At 38.6% G+C, this 17,285-nt stretch overlaps 1 protein-coding gene across 1 annotated transcript; it reads left to right on the forward strand.

The window, feature by feature from the left end:
- The first annotated feature begins 11,902 nt into the window (after positions 1-11,902).
- Positions 11,903-17,059, forward strand: zgc:111983 (uncharacterized protein LOC550501 homolog). Its single transcript, XM_017687522.2, has 9 exons — positions 11,903-11,983; positions 12,635-12,689; positions 13,457-13,950; positions 14,682-14,740; positions 14,939-15,093; positions 15,324-15,724; positions 15,903-15,964; positions 16,057-16,214; positions 16,382-17,059. Exons 2-9 carry the CDS (start codon positions 12,650-12,652, stop codon positions 16,471-16,473), a joined length of 1,461 nt encoding a protein of 486 aa, XP_017543011.2. The 5' UTR covers positions 11,903-11,983; positions 12,635-12,649; the 3' UTR covers positions 16,474-17,059.
- The last annotated feature ends 226 nt before the right edge of the window (positions 17,060-17,285 follow it).

Here is a 17,285-nt window from a genome sequence, read left to right on the forward strand (position 1 = left end):
TGAAATGTATGTTTGGATATTAGACAGTATAAAGGATGTTTGATGTTAGACAGTAAAGACTGATAGAAACCGGTGTTTCAAGATTCCAGAGGTTTACTGTGTGTTATATCCGCTGCTGCAGACATTGTTACCGATAGTCACGCTATAGCAATAAGTTTTTACATTTATTGACATAATTTGATTTGATTTAATCCGTTAAACTGTGACCACATGGAGTCATGTTTTAGGTTGAACTGGTAAACCATTTTTTTACAAAGTAGCAGTCCAGACATAGAACTCTCTTCAGTTAGTTTTAATTTGCACCAGTTGCACTTTGGTACTGTCCTTGAGAGAAAAATTTAAGTAAAAATTCTTCAGTGCTGAGGGTCTTATACACTATATTGCCAAAATTATTCACTCGTCTGCTGTCACACGTGTATGAACTTGAGTGACATCCCATTCTTAATCCATAGGGTTTAATAAGATGTCGGCCCAGCCTTTGCGGCTATAACAGCTCCAGCTCTTCTGGGAAGGCTTTCCTCAAGGATTAGGTGTGTGTTAATGGGAATTTTTGACCGTTCTTCCAAAAGCGCATTTGTAAGATCAGACACTGTTGGTGGATGAGAAGGCCTGGATCACAGTCTCCACTCTAATTCATCCCAAAGATGTTCTATCGAGTTGACGTCAGGACTCTGTACAGGCCAGTCAAGTTCTTTCACATCAAACTCGCTCATCCACGTCTTTATGGACTTTGCTTTGTACACTGGTGCGCAGTTATGTTGGAACAGGAAGGGGCCGTCCCCAAACTGTTCCCACAAAGTTGGGAGCATGAAATTGTCCAAGATCTCTTGGTCTGCTGAAGAGGTGGAATGCTGGAATTCACTGAGCTCCTGAGAGAGACCCATTCTTTTACAGATGTTTGTAGAAGCAGTCTGCAGGCCTAGGTGCTTGGTTTTATACACCTGTGGCCATGGAAGTGATCTAATCCTAAAGTTCTGTTTAGTGTGATTTCCCAAATCACAAAAAATCAGGCAGGTACTGAACCACAAATTCTGGCAACTCTCACCAGTGAGGTCTTTGTGGACTTCTTTAATAATAATATTGAAAATATTAGACAAATTCAACCCACAGTATTTAATCCACCTTGGCTGTCATCTGACTTGGCTGATATAAAACAAAACACAGTTGTAGAAAAAGACTGAAAACTTCCTCAATTCCCTCAAAATTACTCAAAGAAGTACTGCCAGTTACTATAAACCCTCTTTTAACTATAGTAAACTCGTCCCTTTGCCTGGGCTATGTATTCAAAGCTTTTAAACTAGCAGTTATCAAACCTCTGATCAAGAAACCAAATCTTGATGTTAGCGTATTGTTTAGAAAAAGCTGTGGCTCAACAACTTAGTTCATATCTATATATGAACCACATATATGAAAAATTCCAATCTGGATTCAGGCCACATCACAGCACTGAGACTATAACTAATGATCTTCTTGCCTCTGATCAAGGCTACGTATCCCTGTTAGTGCTACTTGGCCTCAGCACAGCTTTCAATACGATAGACCACAATATTCTCCTAGAAAAGTTCGAAAACATGGTTGGAATCACAGGGACGGCCCTATCATGGTTCCAGTCTTATCTAACAGAACTTTATCAGTTCGTAAATGTAAACAATTTATCTTCCAATTATTCAAAAGTAAGATTTGGAATTAGGCTCTATTTTAGGACTGTTATTATTTACACTATACATGTTAATTATTATTATTATTAATACTATACATTCTAGACTAGACTACTGTGACACACCACTGTCAAGATGTACGAGCATGAATCTAAGCAATCTTCAGCTAGTCCAAAATGCTGCAGCCAGGGTCCTCACTAAAACTAGAAACTCAATTTCAGAGAAAATGTTGGGTGAGCAGGTGTCTACCAACTTTTAGACATATAGTGTATAGAATTTCAAATGTCTATGGATTATGGAGTATGATTACAGTAATTGTAGTAAAGTTTATAGAATGGGTGTGACAGTCATCATATAACATTCTTTTTAAATGTACTATACCTAATAAGGCATGGGAAAATGTATGGCATGCAAATAATATTTCTCTTAGGCTATTCCCATGGTGTCCTCCCTAGTTTATGGAAGTCAGAAGAAAGAGTCTTTAATCCTAAAGTAATTAATTATTTAATTTTTAAAGAAATTATATAATATAATTATATTTATATTACCAAAAAGTCTTGACTCCATTTTTTAAAAACGAGAGTGGCACCACTGAAACTGTGTGTAATTTGGGATGGTGTGTGTAGAATGAAAGTAAAAAGCATTGAAGAAAGTCACACGTCAAGTCTTGTACTTTAATTGAGGGTTGGGCTCTTTAACACTATGGAAAGCTGCACCTTGACGCAAATATTGGTATGCAGATTTAAGATAAAGGCAGTTGTTGTGCTGTGGCCTTTTGTGTTGCTCTTCTTGTTTAGGAAACCTTTCACAGTCTTGATTAGCTTTCTAGCTCCTGCTAGAAGCTTAAAAACCCTGCCTTACTACTTTTACAGTTCTATGACAACATTGTTTACAATGTGGTTAGCTCATAGTTCTCTCTATAATTAAAATTCGGTAAGGTTCAATTAAAGAAAATTTCCTCAAGCAAAGATCCGGAACATAATAATGTCTAACTTGCATTATGACTCAGTGCCATATGCTGTAAACTGAAGTAGATAAGTAGGTATATCAACATCTACAGTCAACAACTGAATATCAAATCAAGTAAAGTACAATTCAGTGATATTTCCACATTTATTGTCAGTTTGTCTCTTTTTAGAGCGTGACATATAAAATCGGTCTCTCTTTCTTCTCCAACTGTCTGTCTCACCTCATCCCTCCCCTGTGTGTGCGTCACTCATTCAAGTCTCAGTGCTCATCGTAATGCACGTATCTGATAAGCTGAGTAGCGTCATGTATGATATTTACAATGCACGTGATTGGTTTTCGTGAGTTTCCCAGGCTGCTAAACCGGGTCTGTAATGACTAGAAAAGTTACACTGATTAAAACAAGACCACCCCGTTGAAATGAAATAGTTCTCCATAGTTTAATGGTTATAGGCCCAGGTCCACATAGGACAGCGTATGGGTCCGGCCTCACACTGCAGTCCGCCTTTTAATGACCTCTGCTTTTGGCAGTCATTAAGGGGCTGGAATTAAAAGGCCCAAACCCATGATAAACAGTACCACTATTCCACTTCTAGTAAACTTTGATATGCTTTGGTATTGTTCTCATGGCATCTGCACAACCTTGATTTGTCTGTCAGACTGACAAAACAGATTCATCACTCCAGAGATTACAATTTGACTCCAGCTCATGCATGGACTTCTTTATCTTCAGATAACTTGGCAGTTTTAATAGGGCAGAAATTGCACTTGTAAAGGTTGTATCCTGTAACAGAGCCACATTGAAAGTCAGTGTGCTCCTCAGTATGATCTTTTCTACTACCAGTGTTTCATTATGTGCGTGTTAGCAATTGACGTGGCCAAAATAGCCAAACCCCCTATTTAGAAGGGGTATGTTCAAGCTACAAGCCAAGCAGAGTAGCTATAGCCATTGATTAATGTTACACATCATTAGTTTAGGCAATTAAGAATGACTGGTACCTTGCACCAGTTGTTATCTCACAGCAACCTTTGGTTTGTTATTGCATGCCAATTTCTAGAAACCTCATATCTCCGTTACAGTTTGTGTGTTCCTATGTGTTTGTGCAGTGTTGCATGTCATTCTTGTCCCTATAACAAGACAAAGGAGACTAAGCGCTCTCATATTTTCACTGTCGTTATTCAGTAGGGCACTGTCTTGAACGCGATGCTACGTTTGAGGTTATTTACTTTGACCCTTCCATCCTGTGTTATGACCAGCCATCGCTTATCACACATACTTGTTGTCTGCTGCCTCTTGTAATGAAAGATAAATGATCTTTTAATAAACAATGGCAGAACTAACTCCTGATCTAAGAAATGGATGATGCTTTGAAATCCATGGTAGCATTTTTAACTTAAATAAAGAGGTGGAGATAATATTATATAGAGAGATTTATGTTGAAAGTACATTTGTTTTAATTGTTTTATAATAATCTTGCTGCTTGAACAATAATTTGGTCATGTTAAATGTTAAATATTGCAGAACCTTTGAACAAATACATTTTGTTTGGAAGATAAAAGAGGAATCACAGTGGAACTAAAATTGCATGATTAAATGGTGAAGATGTAACCACACATTAGTCATTCAGAGTAGTTTACGGTAGTGAAATACCTAACTGTAGGAGAAAATATTGAGTCAGAATTGTTCTCAGTGGTGATAGGAACCAGGCATCTGGAGAGTTCAGTGCCACTGTAAATGGTTACCAATGTGTCAGGTCCATGATTATGACATTATGACAGTTTGAGAAGGTTTTGGCCTATAATGAAGAGTTACAGGCAAAATAGGCCAAATAGTGCCCAAAGAAAACACTTTTTTTATTTAACCATGTTATATCAACATTGCATATTTTGGCATCAACTCTTTTATTAAACACCAGACAGAAAGGCTCAAAACATACATGGAAACGAAGGGGATCATTTAGTCATTTAAATTTATGGCATTTGGCTGACGTTCTTATCCAGAGCGACTTACAATTTGATCATTTTACACAGGTAGGCCAAGGCGGTGTTAGGAGTCTTGCCCAAGTGTAGGGTGTAGGCTGTATAGTGTAGGGTGCTGCCCAGGTGGGGATTGAACCTCAGTCTAAAGCGTAGAAGGCAAAGGTGTTAACCACTACACTAACCAACCACCAGTTGTGTCCTAAGCTTTCACCCTGTAGAGGCCATCCCCCACATTACCCACACCCCAGACGTGATGAAACACGGATACATACCTTTATTTAAAGAGCAAACAACATAAATAACATAAAATGTCCATTTTTTGGAGGGCACATGTCTCCCACAAACCTCCTTGCATGGCCTTTCGCATGACCTCATCTCCTGAGCTTCCCAGAGATAGCACAGCCAGTAGGGGAATGCTACAATATAAAATCAGTAGGTTCATAGGTCATTTTGGATAGTAAAAATGGTTGTATTTGCACAGTATTCAATATGGCTGCGAGTTCCTGTCAGCCCCACTGTATAGATATCTTAGTTGGTTAGTACATTTCTACAAATAACCATTTCACATTAAACCACTCCAAAAGACTTTACATCTCAAGCGCTGAGTTATGCAGAAAAGGGGAAAAATTAGTGGAATTCCTGTTAGTGTGTAAATAGTATTAATATTAAATCAACTTTACTGACACTTTACGTATTTCTGTGTTGTATACTGTGACAAGAATTTATGTCATAGGAACACTTTGCGTTCTGTAGCCCCACCTTGCTTTCTAGAGAGTATAGTTTCAACACAACTGGCACTAATATTCAGATATTCCTGAAGGCCTTGCTTAACTGGATTAGGTGTGCTACATGTTCAGAATAAAGCACTAAACTGTCACTGGAATGGTGCCTTTAATACACCCTGTCTTGACACCAGCTTTTTATTTTATTTCTTGATTTTAAAAACTTTAAGGGTACAAAATAGGTTCTTTGAGGATACATTTGCATGTTATCTTGTTAAAGAACCTGCACTGTGGCCTTTCTACTGACTATAGATAAGGGTTGACGGAAAACTCTTCATGGTGGTAAGTCACATGGAGCAGGGTCAGGTGGCCCTATCTTACCCTAAACAGGTTAATGTGTTAAGCCTTGAGGATCCTAAATGTATGCTGTATTCAGGACAACTGTGAGCTCATTTATTTTAAATCTGAGCTTCCTACTTCCTTTTCACACCTCAGCTGAATGACGTTTTCCCTGTTTAAAAAGCTTTTTCAGTAAAACTCAACAGCTCATTCGCTCAAAACATAATATTACTTCTTATTATAGGCGTACTGCCATGTTAAAGTGACATTTCCCACTTGGAAGTGAGAAACTTCCTAGTTCTGACATGGTCAAAAACACAGATCGTATCCTCTTCTCTCTTCTTTTTCTTCTCCGTCAACAAAGCTAGTATACAGTAGCATATTTTACTTTGTTAGATTCCAGGCATTCATAATTACATGTGAGAAAATAGTTTCATAAAGTACAAGATTGAAAATAAAGGTTCTCTGCATGAAGCCACAGAAGAACCACCATTGGCTCCCTGAAGAACCTTTTAGTGTATGGCTCTTTAGAGAACACTTTGGTGACCGCTTTATTTGTATAGCGCCCGTAGTTGCTTTATAGATGCTGATCTTGCATTTAATGTACATTTAAATAAATAGCTATTACATTCACTTTAACTTTCTCTAACCCTAAACCTGGCCCTAACTCTAACTGTAACCTCAACCCAAACTCAAAACCTAACCCTGGTCTTAATTGTAACCTAACACTATTTCACTAGATAGCTTGTTAATTATTTGAACATTTATAGATAATCTACTGGGGGGTCTATATAATATATTTAAAGGACCAACACTTTTTGTAAGTGAAATGTGTGAGTGTCAAGAATCTCTATATGAAGTAAAGAGTCTAGGAAGAACCACTAAATTGGTACATAACCTTCACATTACATGAAGGTGCTTTAAACTTTTAAAAGGTTCTTCACAAATGACTTTTTCAAGCATGAAGGAACCAAAAGTGGATCTGTTCTATGGAACCCTCTGCTTTGCCCTTTTTTCCAAAGAGTGTACACAAAATATGAAAGCAAGGGCGAGAGAGATAGAGAAAGAGAGAGAGAGAGCCAGATAAATCACATTTGAATCCAAGAGCCTTTTTTGCTAGATCATATTTTAAGAACTGACTCACTCCTGGCATGTGACTGTTCATCTCATGATGTAGGAGTTTGGAAAGAGGAAACAAAAACTCATAATGTTTCAAGATTCTCATTTAGCAGCAGGAAACATTATTTTAACTTAACAGGAAAGTAAGTATTATTATGCTTGACTTCAAAAAAATCAAGATAAAAGACCAGACCAAAATGCTTTCCTTGGGTATGCTAAGCCCAATAAGAAGATAACTGCAATCTTTCATTCAAAACTGAAAACAACCATTTGGTTTGCTGCTCACTTCTTCGCACAACTGGGAACGTGACACTGAGCAAAACGAAAGGAAAACTTCGGGAAATCATGCTATGTGCAATGTGGGATAGGGAACTGTGCAAACAAAACAAGTACCATACATAGCATATTTCACCTGTAGGTTTATATTACAAGTGGTACTCTAGTCTAGGCGGATAAAAAAGTGGGTAAACTTGTAGCTTAACCTTATTTAATAAGGATTATTCGCACCTTTTTCATTAATACTAACAATATACATCAATCAGGCATAACATTATGAGCACCTCCTTGTTTCTCCTTGCTCATTGTCCATTTTATCAGCTCCACTTACTACACAGGTGCATTTTGTAGTTCAACAGTTATATTGAAGGCGGTGAACCCCAGGAAGGCTGCTGGATGGGTCCTCAGAAAATGTGCAGACCAGCTGGCTGGAGTCTTTACCAAGATCAACGCATCCCTATCCCAGTCCTTCATCCCGCCATGTCTGAAATCAGCCACAATCGTGCCGATCCCAGTGTTTTGAGAAACTGGTGAGACACCACATCAGGTCTTACCTCCCAGTTACCCTCAACCCACTTCAGTTTGCATACAGAGCAAACAGATCAACAGAAGATGCCATAGCAAGAGCACTCCATGCCACCATCTCCCACCTGGAACTGCAGGGGCACTATGCCAGGCTTCTCTTCGTTGATTTTAGCTCTGCTTGCAACACCATACTCCCAGACAGACTAATTGTCAAACTAATAGACATTGGTCTTCCTTACACCATCTGCAGTTGGATAAGAAATTTACTCTCAGACCGTGTACAGAGAGTTAGAGTTGGCTCACATCTCTCTACAGCTCTCAGCATTAATACTGGCTCTCCTGAGGGCTGTGTGCTGAGCCCACTCCTCTACACTCTAGGACTGTGTCAGCAGCCACTCGGACAACGTCACAATCAAGTTCGCTGATGACACCACTCTAGTCGGACTGATCTCTGATGGCAATGAAAGGGCATACAGGGAGGAGGTTCATAGGCTAGTAGAGTGGTGCTCAGAGATCAACTTGGTCATCAACACCTCTAAGACCAAAGAACTGATTGTAGACTTCAGAAGGAAGAAGTCCAACTTGCAGTCAATCTACATTGATGGAAAGTGTGTGGAGAGGGTGTCCAGCTTCAAGCTCCTTGGGGTGTATATGGATGCAGATCTCCAATGGGGTTCTAACACCTCAGCGGTAGTGAAGAAGGCCCAGCAGCGTCTCTATTTCCTAAGAACGCTTAAGAAGCTGAATCTGGAAAAGAAACTGTTGACTGTCTTCTACCGCTGCTGTTGAGAGCATTTTGACGTACTGTATCTCTGTGTGGTTCTCCAGTTGTACCATAGCACACAGAAAGGCCATACAAATGGTCATCAACACGGCACAGAAGGTTATTGGACACTCCCTCCCCTCTCTGGAAGACCTCTACAGAACTCGCTGTCTCAGGAGGGCTTACACAATCATCAAGGACAGTACACACCCAGGACATAGGATGTTTGAACTGCTGCCCTCAGGCAGACGTTACAGACACCTCAAAACAAGGACAAACCGTTTGAAGGACAGTTTTTATAACAGGGCCATTTCCCTGTTAAAGAAAAACTATACAGTTCACCGGTGGGCAGATGTTTCTGTCTGCCTACAGGGATAAGTGCAATGACCCATGCTGCTAAAAACAAAATATAATGTGCAATAATTGATGTTGCATATGTCAATTCTTCACTGTGTATATAGGAAATCACTTGTGAATATAGGAAAGCTTAGTGTGTAAATAGGAGAGCTTAGTTAATTTATGCTTACGCCTGTATAGTTAACCGTAGCTCTAATCTGTTATTTAATTTGTTTATACTTTAAAACTTTTCTATTTTATATTTTAACTTTCTATTTCTATTGCACCAAGAGGGGAGGGGGGGGCTGTAAACCAATTTTGTTGCGCAAATGTACAAGTACAACGTGTAATGACAGTAAAGGTTCATTTCATTTCATTTTCATTTTCATTTCATTTCAGTTACAGATCATCTGTTTCTCATACTTTGTTAGCCCCCTTTTACCCTGTTCTTCACAGAGCAGGTACTATTTAGGTGGTGGATCATTCTCAGCACTGCAGTAACACTGATGTGGTAGTGGTGTGTAAGTGTGTGTTGTGCTGGTCTGAGTGGATCAGACACAGCAGTGCTGCTGGAGTTTCTAAAGACTGTGTCCACTCACTGTCCACTCTATTAGACACTCCTACCTTGTCGGTCCACCTTGTAGATGTAAAGTCAGAGACGATAGTTCATCTGCTGCTGTACAGTTTGTGTTGGCCATCCTCTAGTCCTTCATCAGTGGTCACAGGACGATGCCCACAGGACGCTGTTGGCTGGGTATTTTTGGTTGGTGGACTATTCTCAATCCAGCAGTGACACTGAGGTGTTTAAAAACTCCAGCAGGCACGCTGCGGTGTCTGATCCACTCAGACCAGCACAACACACACTTAACACACCACCACCACGTCAATGTTACCGCAGTGCTGAGGATGATAAACCACCCAAACAGTATGTGCTCTATGAGGGTCTATGGGGGTCCTGACCACTGAAGAACAGGGTAAAAGTGGGCTAACAAAGTATGAGAAACAGATGGACTACAGTCTGTAACTGTAGAACTACAAAGTGCAGCTATGTAGTAAGTGGAGCTGATAAAATGGACAGTGAGTGTAGAAACAAGGAGGTGATCAGAATTATATGCCTGATGAGTGTATATATAAATATACATTACTCCAGAGATGCACACAGAATGTGTTATGACAACATTTTTTATTAGGGTGTCGTCTTTGCCAGCAACAGTTACTATAAAAGTTAATTGTCACTGACGGATAAGCAGGCAGACGGATAAGCAGACATTTACACAGGATAATGGCAACATATGCAGTTGTGTGCACTGCAGTGGCCACGTAGCAAGTCTAAACCAAATTGTGCGTCACTGCCTATTATAATAGAGCCCAAATATGTTTGTAATCTGAAACTAAAACCAATGCTAACTGGTGTAATGAGCGTAAAAGCTAGACATGAGATGCCTTTGTGAACGAAGCTGTTAGCTTGCCTGTTCATAACAATGGATATCTTCTCAGGATTTTCCATTGTTTATCATTTAAAACAGGTTTTCCAAGAACTGAAGCTTCTCTGAAGACAAGACACTTTACCACGTTATTATTTATACACTTACCATTCACTTTATTAGAAACATCTGACTGGCACTTCCCTTCACTGCCCACTTTATGAGCTCCTCCTACAGTTGGATGCTAAACTTTGAGGACCCCCTACTTTTTGTGCCATGTTTTTGTTTTTGTACTTTTTGTAAAGCTCTTCTGTTCTCTTTGTTATCTTTCTGTTAATGTTCTTTCTGTTATCTTTGGCTGCTTTGCATGCTTCAGACAACCATCACAGATCATTCTTTCTGATGGTGCTCTGATGCTTGAGTAGGCAAGGGAATCACTTTTCTTGTGTCAGCCAAGTCCTTCTATCAAACCTTGGTAGTGACATGGGATTTTTTGCTTTGCCTACCTGCCTAGGCTATGACCTCAGAAACCTCAGAAAAAGATTTAGTCCAGGTTGTTTAGACTTTAATTTGTTTGTAATACAAGCCCAGCAAGCTAATTTTATACAGGCAGGCCAATTACCAAAAACAAATCAAGTGAAGTGTGACAAGCCTGAGCCCAGCTTCATTTATTACTACTCTTTTTCTCGACTGGAAACTGAAATAGTAGAAGGAAAAGATACTGAGATGTTGTCCATTTGTCTTCTTTGTATTCCTTGCAAGCTCAAACTATGAACTGACAGGAAAGTCTCATCTGTCGGTGTCAGATAGTGTGATAGGGCAGTTTTCAAATATGAATGGAATTAAGGTAGTTTTTGATGTTTCAAGTAACATTCCATGCATTCCAATACACTTCACTAGCTTTAATTTCATTGGATTGTAAATGATTTGCGTCAAATGTTACCATTATATTTTATTTCCGATCTGCCATGTCATGGTAATTTAATTTGTGTCTTGGAATGTCACATTCTTCTGATGACGCATGGAATCTCCCATGATGATGCCTATTGTATATCGATGTTGTCAGGGCAACATCTCTTATCTCCATTTTTGATGTTTTTAAGTTTTTGGAATAATGTGAAATTACCTGTCACCCTTTATATTGTGTGTCACCCTTTACATTGTGTGTACATTTCATAATGAATGGAGCAAAAGAAATGACCCAGAATGACTTGGAAAAAAGTCTGGTTCCTTTGACTTACATTGAAAGTAAAGTAATGTAATGTAATATCATCATCATCATCATCATTGTTAATCGCTTAGTCCAGATAGGGTCACGTTTTTATATATATAACAATATGTATATATATATATATATATATATATATATATATATATATATATATAAACCTAGGAGTTGAGTATAGTTCAGTCTCTGGCTTAACTGAGGACTCATTAATCTTGCCTCTTTTTCTTTAATGTCTTTGTCACAAAGAATATTTTGGTGTTTTACATTAAAAACACAATTTGTTGATGTCATTTATTTTAATGTGACACTGTACGGATGTGAGACATGAAATTGTTTCAAAGCTTTTTTCTGTGAAACTATAGGCCGTCTTACTTTACCTGATACAAGAGGTAAGTTGACAGGCATCAGGGAACACTTGGAACTTTTTTTTTTTTTTTTAATGCTTGTTGTTTTTCAAGTTTGTCAGGGTAAACAACATGCAGCCGGCCTCTCATTGGTCTCTCAAGTCATGTGATTGGCAGGGTTACTGTGTATGAAACCATTCACCTTCCAGCTAAATGCACATTTTCTTGCTCTTTGTTCACATTCGATCTTTGCCACCGGTCCGAGAACTTCACTCCGCTCCCGAACAGCGGCTGTCCTTACAGGTGAGTCACATACAGCATTTTCCCTAATGGGCATTAGGTTGAATGTCAACAGCAAGACTGATGAGTAGCAAAATCAAAATCAAATTCAGAAATGCTTTTATTGATTTGGCAGTTATATTTTGTTCATGATGTTCATTTCTTAAAAGTAGGTATTTAAGTTAAAAGCTGAGATAAACGTCTTAGTCAGGATAAAGCTCAAAAAAATACATAGGTGTTGTCTGGAATGGATGCTTTCAGCAGTCATGAATCATCAACCTCTGTCAGCTGAAAGAACTGAAAATGTTTTTAGACGCAACATAATCATAACTTTACAGGAGGAGGAAAAATACATTCTTAACTCGTAATAGACGTTAATGTAACCAGATTTTAATCATAATTCTGGACCATTTCTATCAGTCCATTTTTCATACATGAACTTCATTCTAAAAAGCTGTATATTCATTTAGAACATGAAGAGATTTGAAATGAATAGTAGCTGAATTATATGTATTTTTATTTCTCACTGATCTTAATCACAACATAAGAATGATATTTCCTGAATGTGCACCGAAAGCGGCATTTAATGCTTTTTGGGGACTCTTATTGGAACGCCTTCATAAATAGTTTATATGCTTTTCTGTTTATTTAATAATGTAATTCTTTCCACATTAGGTTAAAAACAGCACAATGGACTGGAGGATTATTCTGGCCGTTTTGTGCCTGATTGGTAAGATTTCATTCTAAATAAGTTACTTTATATCAGCACAACACTTTTCACTCCCTCTGAGAACCTCAAACTGGCTCAGTTTCTGAAGCAGGATGTCATTATGTGGGGCAGCGACAACGAGCTCAGGTGGCAAATATACCTGTTTCCAACCCCTAGTTGGCATCAGAAAGGATCTGACAGCAGGAATAAAGCCATATATGTCTTTTCTAGAATAACCAGATGTGTTTACAAGAGTTTACAAGAATAAGGTGCAGCCCTGCAACCCTTGCTCACTCTAAATTCCCTGTTTTAGCGCTGTTGGTTCTCAAACCAGTCTGAGTGTTTGCTTGAACCCCGCTCCCAGTGCACTCGTACCAGATTTCATAGCCAGTATATGGTATTTGTAATGGCTTGGTTCTGGTGTGGTAGAATGAGCTTGAATAGGGGAAAAAATATGGGCTGTCTTAATGGCCCTGAGAACTGGATTGGGAACCCCTGAATCTCTTAATATTTCCCTACAACAACTTACCACCAAATTATCTATCAGGGCTTACACAAAGTCCAGTGGGATCTACATTACCCCACAACATCTGTTTTGAAAGCAGGGAACTACAGATATCAGAGTAATATGCAGTTGCAATTTTAAGACCTCAGAAGGCTCAGTATGATTCTCGGAGTGCAGTTTTGAATTCATATCTCTAACCACAGCGATCAGTTAAATGTATGAAAAAACAATGATCCGCCATTTCTTTATACATTTTGATAACAAACCTGCTTCTCCTTAACAGAGGGGTGTGCTCTCCAGAATACAAATACAACAAGCCCCTCTTTGTCTCCTCCTACTTCTGACAACGGAACCCAGTCTTCTCCTTCTCCTACTTCTGGCAACGGAACCCAGCCTACTCCTTCTCCTACTTCTGGCAACGGAACCCAGCCTACTTCTCCTCCTGGAAATGGAACCCAGCCTTCTCCTTCTCCTACTTCTGGCAACGGAACCCAGCCTACTTCTCCTCCTGGAAACGGAACCCAGCCTACTTCTTCTCCTCCTGGAAACGGAACACAGCCTACTCCTTCTCCTGGAAACGGAACCCAGCCTACTTCTTCTCCTCCTGGAAACGGAACCCAGCCTACTCCTTCTGGCAATGGAACATCACCTACCATCGCTTCTTTACGACCACCATTTTTCCCAATGTCCTTCAGCTCACCTGAAACATTCACATCTGATTTGGGTAACAAAACCTCAGCAGGATTTAAAAAGCGTGCAGACATTGTCAAGAGAGCAGTAAGTTTAATAACTTTACATTCATTTTTAAACTTTTATAAACTTCTGTAAGTGAAGTCAGCAAATGCTGATGCTTCAGTAAAAGCTGACAATAGCTTTTATATGGCCTTGTCCAAAATAAATCATAAGTAAAATTAACACAAATTACAGAATAATAAAAATGTATGTATGCTTCTCTGTGGGCGGAGCAGCCAGGAATTTTTAAAATTCCAACAACAGTTTGAAATGCCATCTGAAACAGGATGTTTTGATGATTTAGCTTATTATGATAGAAAGCCTTCAGATCAGTGGTTCTGAATTCAAGTCCTGGGGATCCAATGCCCTGCACATTTTTGCACTTTGAACCAGCACATGGGGAGCTTGGGAATTCGTCGATGAGTTTGATCAGTTGTGCTAGATGAGAAACAACACAGATCACATTGAGTCTCCAGGACTGGCATTAGGAACCACTACACCAGATGAATCTAGATGATAACCCATGGGGGGAGATTGCTGTTAGGATGCAAGCTGGTTTTTGATCAGTCCTTTAGCAGATTTGGGATGCATCTGCCTACAGCAATATTTTGCCTGTTTGACGTGGCTACATGACAGAAATAATCTTAAATTAAATATAGCCACACTCCAGCATGACATCTTGGCTGTAGCAATAGAAAATAACAAATAATATCTTGAATTTGTTAAAGAAAAGAGGGCTGGAATTAATATGTTGTGTTTTTTTTTCCTTCTTTCAGCTAGAGTTTTATTTAAATAAGCTCCCCAACTTCTTACAACTTGATGTGGTTGGATTCAGGTGAGTGACAAATTATTCAAATTATAATAATTATTATTATTATATTAGTTATTAATACTGTGTGAATTGGAAAAAAGGAAAAACTTTTTTTGTTGTTATTATAAAGAACCTAGTGTCTATAGATGAAGTGTTGTTCAATTATTTCAAAAGAAAATCTGAATAATTCCGGTTTTTATATTTTATTTTGTCTTTTTTCAGGAATGGCTCTGTCATTACTGATACAGAGGCTGTGTTCAAGGCTAATGCAACTCTTCCTGATCCTGCCAATATAACCAGCACACTAAAGGATGCAGCAAGCAATGGTTCCTTGGGTTTTAACATCACAGCAGGCTCAATAAATGTCAGCGCAGCAGGTCAGTCATGTAAAGCAGTAATTGTGTGAGAGGAATGTCATTGTCATACTGGAACCAGTTTTCCACTGTGTGATATATTGTTTTCTACTGTTATTTCATGAAGGTATCACTGTACACTGACTTTCTAGGTGTTCCAAATGTTTCATATTTGACTAACGTTAATCTAATAAACAGTGCTTTGAATTAGTTCCATTTTATTAACAAAAATATTTTGTTTGTTGTCTGTTTAGTCATATCAACCCCAGCCTCACCAGTCGATGCAACAAGTAATGTAACTACAGCCTCAGCGTCAAACGCAACTACAGCCGCAGCATCAAACGCAACTACAGCCGCAGCATCAAACGCAACTACAGCCGCAGCATCAAACGCAACTACAGCCGCAGCATCAAACGCAACTACAGCCGCAGCATCAAACGCAACTACAGCCTCAGCATCAAACGCGACTACAGCCACAGCATCAAACGCAACTACAGCCTCACCTACAAATGCAACTACAAGCATATCAACCACAGCACCTGCAGTTGCTGCAAAATTCAATGTGTCCTTCAGCATCAATGACACCTTTAATTCAAATCTGACCAATAGCAACTCTGATCAGTTTCAAGCACAATCCAAAATCATCATCTCTCAGGTAACTGGGCAAATGTCAATGATACTGTTACAATCACTGCTGTTTGCGATTCGTTTTTAATTAGTTCTCAAGCAAAGTCTTATTTATATTTAACTTCTCAGCCCTACAAGAGACCCAACATGATGCCAGAGCATTTGAGATCACTGTAATCTGTAGTAACGTGTACATTTTTTTCCAGCTTCAGCCGTTTTTCGTGAAAGCCTTCAAAAACTTCATCCGCATGTTCATTTGGAGATTCCGGTGAGAAAGCAGATGCAGTTTTGAAAAATGGTTGATTTTTGAAAATGTTTCCGAGCTTCAACCTGTAAGTAAATGTGCTTGTGTGTTTTCAGGAGTGGCTCCATTTTGGTTGACTCCACACTTGACTTCAACTCTAGTGCCAGTATCCCTAACGTGGCGCAACTGAGAGACACACTTGTTAATGCATTTAAAAGTGGAAATTTGAATTTCACTGCTGATCCGAACTCCATCGTCATCACCCAGATTTTAGGTCAGTGTACATGCACAAAGATGATGCATTTTATTCTAATTTGCTGCACCGCTATATTCAGTAGGAAGTAGCATCTTGCTGTCCTCTGAATTACTTAACCCAGTTGTTGGTACATCGGATTGTATGTTGTATTTTGTTATTTATGTGTATTATGTATGTTTCCACAGGCAATTCCATGGCGCCAAGAATGGCCGGCTCGCTTCCTTTACTCTTCATGTCCCTTATATCACTTTTGCTTTCATTTGCACTGCACTTCTAACCACAATTCAGACCAGCACACAGCATACACATTCTGTCAGCATGGAAATTCAACAAGTCATACACAAAAGCAGTGCTTCATGCACATTGTCCACGCTTTTCTAGCTACAATCCATACTTTTTATTTTAAAATGGGAATTATTAAACGTGTGATTACATAATTCTTATCTTATAAAGGGGATCCATTCTTTGTTATAAATAGAGGGTGTCCATTTATATATGTGTATATATATATATATATATATATATATATATATATACACACACACACACACACACACACACACACACATTCATATTGTGCTTTATTTTTGTACCAGTGTAATTGGATATTTAATGAAGGTTGTGTCCGGTTAGGAGCGCCCTGAAAATTCCTGCATATTCCTGACATATTACCAGGCTTTTTGTCATCCATTAACTAAACAGTAAACATCACGCATGTGATAATGATTTTATATGCAGTACACCGTAGAGTTTCTAACAGACTAAAATGAACTTTCTTTTAAAACTACTGAGCACTACATATAACGTTTTACATGTCTATGTATGACTATAAAGGCAGTATCAAATAAAGTTTGCACATTTAATCTGTTTCAATAAGTTGATTTTTATTGCTGCTAAAAACTGTGGCATTTGATGTAAATCAGCCGAAACTGAAATTTTTCCAAGTAAATTTTGCCCATTTCTTTTGGCCCATTCTTCATGAAAAATGACAAAAATAGAGATAAGAGGTTGGGTTGTGACATATATATATATATATATATATATATATATATATATATATATATATATATATATATACAGAGAAAATGA

This window comes from Pygocentrus nattereri, chromosome 22 (genome assembly GCF_015220715.1).
Source record: "Pygocentrus nattereri isolate fPygNat1 chromosome 22, fPygNat1.pri, whole genome shotgun sequence".
NCBI lineage: Eukaryota > Metazoa > Chordata > Actinopteri > Characiformes > Serrasalmidae > Pygocentrus > Pygocentrus nattereri.